Raw genomic sequence first — 8,682 nt, 5'->3', positions numbered from 1 at the left:
GGGATGTGGCTTTGAACAAGTCAACTCTTTCTGCTTAACTTAGCACAACGCTAGTCTACAAAAACCTCCTTGTATATTATGGTGTTTTTTTTGTGTGAGTCTTGACTGACTGGAACTCTACATAGGTCAGGCTGGGCTGGAACTTGGGGCTATGCTTTCCTCCCTCCCAAGTGCTGTGACTATGGGCATGTGCCACCACAGCCGGCAGTGATAAAGTTCTATGTAAACATCAGTTGTTTGAAGGATTAGAAATGAATAGAAAGTGAAAAATGATTTTTGTGGCTCAAAAATAACAAAATGTGTTATGTGGGTGTGTAAACGACACCTAGTTGGTTTTTTTTGTTTTGTTTTGTTTTTTTTTGCCCACATGTCCCAGAAGGACCCTTTAATTCAGTTTGACTTTTTATCTGCTCACTGAGTTGCTGGCCCTGACAAATGATGCTATAGTCTCTTCCTTGAGAAGCACTTTGAGCATCGGCTAGGAGCCTTGAGGATGGTGAGCACCGTTACAAAGCCATGTCTCCAGAGGCAGAGTTGAATATCACTGGAAGAAAAATGCAGTTTAACATCAAGGACAAGGAGACTTCCCCTTATTGGTTCAAAACAAGGTTCACTGCCCAAAACGAAAGCATTACTAAAGGAAGGCTTCCCTGGTGATGGCCTCCCGCAGAGAACTTGATCCGCCCTTCTACTGCTGGATAAACTACTTTCATTTTTGAGATGTATTCAGAAACCACGCTGATATCTTGGTCACCTGGAAAAAAAAACATACATTATTCTAACTCTAGGGGGAAAAAAACGATTAACAGTAAGAAGGGAAAAAGCTGGGTGCGGTGGTGCACACCTTTAATCCCAGCATTCAGGAGGCAGAGGCAGGAAGATCTCTGTGAGTTTTAAGGCCAACCTGGTCTACAAAGTGAGTCCAGGACAGCCAAGGCTACAGAGAAACCCTGTCTCAAAAAACAAAACAAAACAAAACAACAACAATAACAACAACAAAACCAACCCAGCAAAAACAGCAAGAAGGGAAGTCCCTAAAGCCCTTGAAACTGACAAAGAAATGACACCTCTTTATTCCAGGGATTAAAAAAAACCCCAGAAAACAAAAATGCCGATCACTTTAATTACAAAGAACTTCGGCACTGGGTAATCGGGAGGGGCAACAGTTGCCTCAGCTCTGAGGTTTCTAAGAAACGGTTAGCATCACAGTTGTAATCTACTCCAGAGCCAAGGACATTGAGGACCTGGGTCAAGAGTTAGCTAAGAAAGAAAAGTGGCTTTCTCATGCTGTCTGCTCAACATTATCTCCGCATAATTGATGATGGGACATTGAAGGTTTCGTTTCTAGAAGAGGATAGATAAAGAAATAAGACTTGCTTGGACAAAATGATGACCCAACAGAATATCATCATTATCATCCTCATCATCACCACCATCACACCATGTAGATGCTGTGTACGGTATGTAAATTGAAGCTATTTAATACTTAGTGCTATTAATACACAGTAGTTTGCTGTAGAAAATAATCATGAGCCAGGTGTGACAGCACACACCTTTAATCACTATGCTTGGGAAGCAGAACCAAGAGGATCTCTATGAGTTTCTAGCTAGCCTGGTCTGCATAGCAAGGCCCAGGCCAGCCATGACTACCTAGAGAGACATATTTCTAAGGAAGTCTGTCTTCCCTGCGGTTGGCTAGTGCTGGGGAAGGAAGAGCATAATACTCCTGGGTGGTGCTGTGCTGTGCTGTTGTGAGCAGCCCCCACAGCAGGAGGGAATCAGCAACAAAGGCAGAGCGCATCTTTTCTGTCTTTTTCTCCGTCGCCCAGTTCTGTTGCGCTGAATAGCTGTGGGAACAGGAGAGGTAAAGACATACGTGCTTACCAGAGTCATGTTTTAATAATCCATCTTTTATCATCTGGAATCCATCTCCACCATTGGCCAGATAGCTTGGGAGGGTCACGTTATACACTTTATTCATTTCAAGGGGCTCATAAACGGGCACTCGGCACTCAGTGCAAAGAACCTCTAGTTGGACTACTCTGTTCCAGGGTTTTCGGGAAACATCGTACACCACATGAATTCCTAGGAGAGAAATGAGTCCATGTTTTTGCTGAGTCCAGTTGGAAGGACCCTGCTGGTTGAGGTCGCAGTCTTCCGGGTCCAGATAGCCATTCTGAGCTTGGCATTAGGTGTAGTACTCCCTCTCACCAGCAGGGCCTCTGGCTCTCTGCCTGACTCCATCTGGAGATTGTCTTTAGACATAGATGCCCCTAACCACATTTGATATATGGCTCTTGACACAGCTCCGGCTAGCTCTCCCCTCCCTGCGCCTATAGGATAGTTAGGTACTGTGTTCCCACTCATACGATAGGAGCATGCTGCCAAATGTAAAACAAGCATCCTTAAAGTCCCTAGTTTCAACCAACTATGAACACCTATCCTGGAAGCCCCCCACCCCCTCCCCAAGGGCTGTATATATAGTCTTTGTTCTCCCTGAGTAAAGCTGAACTAGCTCCTGAAGTGGTTCTCACAGTGTTCGAATCTCCATTGAGCTTGCAGCCTTCCAGGCCCTGCATCGCATATTTTTCTCCTGTTGCCTCAGTGGGCTGGTGGCCATCAGCACCCCAGGGAAGAGGAGAATCACAAGTTCAAAGGGACTTTTGCCTATGAAAGGGATTTTGGCCAAGATCTAGAATTGGGATAGTAGGACGTGTTACTTTAGTTCCTGTGTGAGTGAACTTTCATCAGGGGATGGTGTAGCTACTCGAGGTTAGCACCGTTCCGGAGACCTCCGGGAGATGGGAGAACCACTGGAAAGAGAACGGACGATTGACCCTCAGAAAGGCAAGGATGACTTTGCTGGAAAAAAAAAAAAAAACCAGTATTCTTCCTCTTTATAATCCTGAATTTATTGGTCCAGTGATAACTCAGTTCGCTTGGGAAATTGGGTGCGCATCATTGGGAAACACAGTGGAACACTCGCAACAGCTTTGAAAGCTGAACGTCGTAATTTGGGATTTGGGGATTTTCACAAATAATTGTACTCAGCGCTTTGCTAGAGCACCAGAGCACCACAGACTTTGGCTCTGCCCACGGGAGAAATGCCAGATGTGAGGGCTAGCCCACAGACAGGAGGCCAGGGACTCCTGCCAGACAGCAGCGCCATCACGCGGTTCCATGGACTAAAATGAAAGTGAAGCTGGGTGTGGAGGTATGTTCTTGGAATTCCCAGCCTGCGGAGGGGCTGAAGCAGGAGGAACACACACATTTGAGAGCTACCATAATCTGAGTCTAGCCTAGAGTGAGCATTGAGACTCATTCCAAAAAGAAATACACACACACACACACACACACACACACACACACACACATATAAGCCAGGAGCAGTGGGACATAACTCTGTTTCCAGTATTTGGGAGATGGAGGCAGAAGGCTCAAGAGTTAACAGAACTTTGGCTACCTAGTGAGTTTTGAGGTCATTCTGGCCTGCGTCAGATCCTGTCTCAAAATGAACAAAGCAAGATTAATAAAGTGAGAGAATGAGGCCAGAAAAAATATTTTGGAATAAAATGAGATTATTGCTTTAAAGATTCACTTCTGGTTGTGGAATTAACTCCCGAGAAAAGCATTTCAGAAGCCTGTAGGAGCATCAATTTCCTTTCAGTCTTCACTGCAGTCAAGGAGAAAGCAGGTCAGGGGTTCCTCCCAGCTGGTTAGAGTTAGACTGTGTCTTTTTTTTTTCTTCCTCCCTTCTTCCTTTGAACCCTAATATGCTCCAAGGCAGGTAAAATAATGGGGGGGGCACTTTTGTTTTTGTTTAAGAATGTTACCTGCATCCACACATAAGATTCCAACAGAAAGACCTCATGTCAGCTGATCTGACTAGTGTTTAGGAAGTCAGCTCCCATGGATGCCTTTTTCTGATGTCCAAATCGAGGTTGGCAAATACGACTCATTGCCAAGGGCTTAGACCTTTGACCTCAACTTAACCTCTGACTCCGGTAGTCCATAGTCACTGAAAGATGGGGTGGTCTGGGAGAAAATCCAAACAAGCCCAGACACAGAAGTGGGGAGTTGGGAGCTGAGCCAACCAGGAAAGCCCACATCTCGCTGGACAATGTGCTCTGCAGGATATGACACTTACCACCCACTTGCAGGAACTCCCCAGTGGACTGGCCGTAGCGGTGCACACTGTGCTCAAACGCCTTCTTCAGGGTGGAACCATTTATTTGGACCAGGTCAAATGTCCCTCCAAAGGGCAGCACAGCAGCCAGGTTCTCCCACGTGACTGTGCCTTAGGTAGAAATGGAGCAGGAAAGAAAACAAGCATAAGAAAATGCTTACCCAGAGAGCCCCTCCCTTGGGCTGAGGGCAGAGGCAGGCGGGAAGTCGCAGCACAGCAGCTGTGTTTACCTTTGGGAGGGAATGTGCTGACCGCTTCTGCCCTGCTGGTCACCACTGGATAAGAGGGTTGAGCTTGCAAAACCCCAAGTCCACAGTTCTCAGCCTTGTATGGCCTGGTTTGGGCTGGACCCTCCGTAGTTGGTTAGATACTGCTCAGTTTTACACAGGCAGTGTGTTTAGCCACTTGCCCTAGCGTCTGAAATGAGCTTGGGACCTTATACTGGTGGGGTTTGTCAGCGAAGGCTGCAACAGAGCCTTCAGTATCTGTCTAATGGGATTGTTTTAACAGGTGATAGGACCTTTGCTACCTGTAGATATACAAAGTGTGTCTTTGAGCTATCCATTCCGACACAGAAGATTCTTAGGTTTCACTAAGCTTGGTGCCTGCATCTGTGTGACTACAGATAAGAACGCATATGCACTCCTCTGCTGAAGCACTGGGCTTGAGCAACAGCTAAGGCAAAGTCAAAGGACCGGCATTTTGGCTTGTAGCTGGCAGCAGAGGGCGCTGTGGGCACGGTCGGGGAAGGGACGACACGGACAGCTGAGGAAGCGGGGATGGGGGGGGGGGTGGAGTACAGCAGGTGCCTACCATTGTTCTTCTCATCTATGGGGGACCGGATGCCACCTGCGTTTAAAATGCACATGGATACGTGGTTCCAGAACATTTCATCTGGGTGTCTGAGGTTGTTGTTAATCTGCAATAGTAGCGGAAATTTAGTTACTTTGGGTCTTCTTTCTTGGGATCAGTTCCAGGAATCTGGTTATCTCTACTGAGAAAACAAAGTATTTATCCCCCAGCTCCCGTGTCCCCGAAGATTTCCCAACTGTAACTAAAACTCGTCGTATCCATTATTAATCATAAAATAATTATTAGCCTATCTTCTATTAGCCTTCAGTCAGTCAGAAGCAAAAGTATATTGTGATCAGCCCCCCTGTCATGTTCTTAGGACAGGGGGCTCTTTGCCCACTCTACAAACCTATCCCTCAGGCTAGGGGACATAGCAGAATGCTGTCTCCAGCTGGGGTGCAGATTGCTCCTGGGTGCACTGCTCCATGACGCTGCTCCTTCAGGGCAGCAGGATGCGCCACCCTGCCCATCACCTACCTCATGCCAGGCAGTTCCCCCATATTAGCAATTTTTGAGACACAGGGATGGCCTCATGGAGCCAGAGAGGATCAGGCTTATTCTTACTTATAAAATACACGTTCAGTCACAGCAAGAAAAAAAAAAAGTATGTTTCTGTTTGTTTGTTTTGAGACAGGGTCTCTCTGTGGAGCTCTTGCTCTCCTAGGACTTGTTATATAAACCAGGCTGGCCTCAAATGTGGAGAAATCCACCTGACTCTACCTTCTGAATTAAAGGCATGCACCATTACACATAGCTTTAAATCTTCCATTCTTTAGGTGTGTTTATATTACATCCTAAGTATATGACTGTTTTGCTTGCATATTTGCATGTGTGCCACATATGTGCTTGAGCCTGTCAGAAGAGGGTATCACAGGTCCCCTGGGACTGGAATTACAATAAGCCACTGTATGGGTGCTGGGAATTGAACCTAGGTTCAAGTACCTTAAGCTCTGAGCCAATTCTCCTGCCCCCAAACGCACGCTTTCTAGTTTTAAAGCAAGCATGAAAAGTGGAAGTTATATTTACCCCAGTCTCTTTGATAAGGTAGCACCCTGGGGTGTTTCGTTCTAGATGTTTCTGCTGGCTCCCATACTGATCTCATGGTGCTCAAGAGCCATCCTGGACCTCAGGTTAGAGGGCATTTAGGCTGTCACTCACTTGGCCAGAGTTTGTGGGGTGTGTTTGTTATCACAGAAACTGACTCCAGCAGGATATTCTCACTGACAGGCTCTGCATGGGTGAGCCAGTGGGAGCAACAGTTTGGCTTAGAGACCTTGGCTTGGCACAACCCACGAAGCTACTTTGCTGGCTGGCCCTGGAAAAATGCTCTTCATGAATGCTGTTGCTCTGGCTAAGGACTTTACCATAACTATGGATTGTTATTCTGTGCAAGTTACGCGAAGCTCATGTTCTTTAGAACCAAGAGGACAAATCAGGGAAAAGCTGCCCTGCTGAGTCAGGCCCAAGCTGATGTGCTGGATGCACTGTGTCAACATCTGGCAGAAGGAGGATGTGCGTTTCCTGTATTCAGATCATCTTACTGGAAGAAACACTCCAAATTTAGATGCCAAAGAGAGCCGTATTTTAAAAGGTTCTAGTCCTTGTGAAGCAGTAAAGTAATGCTCTCCTGACCTCTCTGTGCCTCCTTGCCAAGGCATTCAGTATGGAGCCAGTCAGGCTTCTGTCAGGCACTAAATGTGTCAAAACCCCCAATTCTGCCCTTTGTTGCATCTTCTGCCCATCTTCCTTTCCCCCCTCTCCCTAGATGCAGCTGCTCTGCCCCTGCAAACTGCTCACCATGGCATCGCAGATCAGGTTGCCCATGTTGCATTCTCTGAAGCGGCATGTCTGAGTGGAACCATCCAGGTAGACGATTGTTCTCCCCAGCTCCTGGGTAGAATAGTTATCTAACTTTACCCTCCATTGGTTAATGTCTGCTTTGACGGCTGGATCTAGAAAGGAAGGAAGGAAGGAAGGAAGGGCATCAGAAAGGTGCAAGTGGGTGGGTGGGGGAAGTGGCAGGGGGAGGGAAAGGTCTATAGTGAAAGCAGATCTCCTAGTGCGTAAGTGCTAGAGAAACCAACCGTTGTGAGATTTCCTTGCTGGAAGTGTGTGTGTGTGTTTACCACATTCGTGCATTTTGGTATTGGCTACGAAATTCCTTAGATTGAATGTTTATCTTGTTTTCTAACACTGAAAACTGGGTGTGTCTTACCATAAGGACATTTTGAGCATCTTAGTTAGTATCACCTCAACGTCTGGATGGGCCCCTGTCAGCGACCCTAGGATGACACCATGGTGGCACCGTGGGTGTTGAAGGGCTGGACAAGTACAGAGGATCTGCTGAGGGTGTGTATCCCGGCTTGTCTCCGGGTGCTGAGAAGACTTTCCCGGGCACAGTGGGACTTCACTGCCCATCCTTCTGAGCTGGTGATGGTAAACAGCAAAGGGCTGGTAGGACTCAAGGCAGCAGATCCATGCATGCCATACGGAAATGGGTGGTATAGCAATATTCTTTTATTCTGAGTCTCAGAAAAGGAGGTGCTTCTTGACAGATATGCTGGTGCACAATAACCCCAGCCTGATCTATATGTAGAGAGGCTGTCTCGAAACAAAAGCAAAACAGAAAAAAAAAAAAAAAAAAAAAAAAAAGAGGTATTTCCTTGTTTCATGAATGAAGAAGCTGAGGCACATACCACCCCGTCACTGCCTCTTGTTAGGTGGGCCAGATTTTGAGTGCTACTCTGTCCTATTTGAATTCTCTTTCTTTCCTCACTCCTCTCTAGACAAGAGCTGACAGTGGCTTTTGGCTCACAGGATTAAGCTTTTTGCAAAGCAGTGAGTGCACTGAGTGGACTTGGAAAAGCATATGAGGATTGAAGTTTCCTTATGAATAAAGAGAGTAAATGCATGAGAAAAGCTAAATTCTTAGCCGGGCGTGGTGGCGCATGCCTTTCTTTAATCCCAGCACTTGGGAGGCAGAGGCAGGCGGATTGCTGTGTGTGAGTTCAAGGCCAGCCTGGTCTACAAAGTGAGTCCAAGACAGTCAAGGCTACACAGAGAAACCCTGTCTCAAAAAACCAGCCAACCAACCCCCCCCCAAAGGCTAAATTCTTCACAAGTATTACAGTCATTTCCCGAAACAAAAGGAAGAAGCGCATGGAAGAGTTGGCCAATGCTCAACTTTTCATTTGGCATACCCTTCCCAGATCTCTCTCACCTTCAGGAATGCTGCTGTTCAGAAGGATGGGGTTTCCATATGAACTGACGACATTTCCCTTGTCATCAAACTCAACCTTCAGATAGCCTAGGTATTTGCCAAAAGCATAGGCCTGGACCACAGGGACCTTCCGTCCATCGTCGGAGGTGACTATGAATGGATACTTCCCAGCAGGCACTTCTTTGGAAGGTGGATTTCCTGAAATAAAAGAGGCAGTGTTGATCAGGTCAGCCTTTGTACATGGAGGCCACTGACGGAATGACAGAGAGTTTTGACTTGATGATTCACCATCTGCTGTTGTAAGTGGCCCTGTGGGACGATTGTCACTGATTCCAAATGCCCTCTTGGCACATACATCCTGCTGTTCTCCACTCAATGAGCATTTACTAAGCTGTTTCTAAGTCTGGGGCATTGTGCCTGGTGA

The 8,682-nt window shown here is 46.7% G+C and overlaps 1 protein-coding gene across 1 annotated transcript in view; it reads right to left on the bottom strand.

The window, feature by feature from the left end:
* Positions 1-345: 345 nt before the first annotated feature.
* Positions 346-8,682, bottom strand: part of Nt5e (5'-nucleotidase ecto) — a 43,991-nt gene continuing 35,654 nt past the window's right edge. The window contains exons 4-9 of the mRNA XM_051140051.1: positions 8,259-8,456; positions 6,836-6,990; positions 5,000-5,105; positions 4,148-4,297; positions 1,885-2,085; positions 346-754 (exon numbers count right to left, since the gene is read on the bottom strand). Coding sequence (XP_050996008.1) covers positions 591-754; positions 1,885-2,085; positions 4,148-4,297; positions 5,000-5,105; positions 6,836-6,990; positions 8,259-8,456 — 974 coding nt within the window. The 3' untranslated portion in view covers positions 346-590. The remainder of the gene's footprint in view (positions 755-1,884; positions 2,086-4,147; positions 4,298-4,999; positions 5,106-6,835; positions 6,991-8,258; positions 8,457-8,682) is intronic.

The sequence above is a fragment of the Acomys russatus genome, chromosome 32 (genome assembly GCF_903995435.1).
Source record: "Acomys russatus chromosome 32, mAcoRus1.1, whole genome shotgun sequence".
NCBI classification, from domain to species: domain Eukaryota; kingdom Metazoa; phylum Chordata; class Mammalia; order Rodentia; family Muridae; genus Acomys; species Acomys russatus.
The sequence above is the reverse complement of the archived record's forward strand: the minus strand, read 5'-3'. Positions and strand labels throughout refer to the sequence as shown.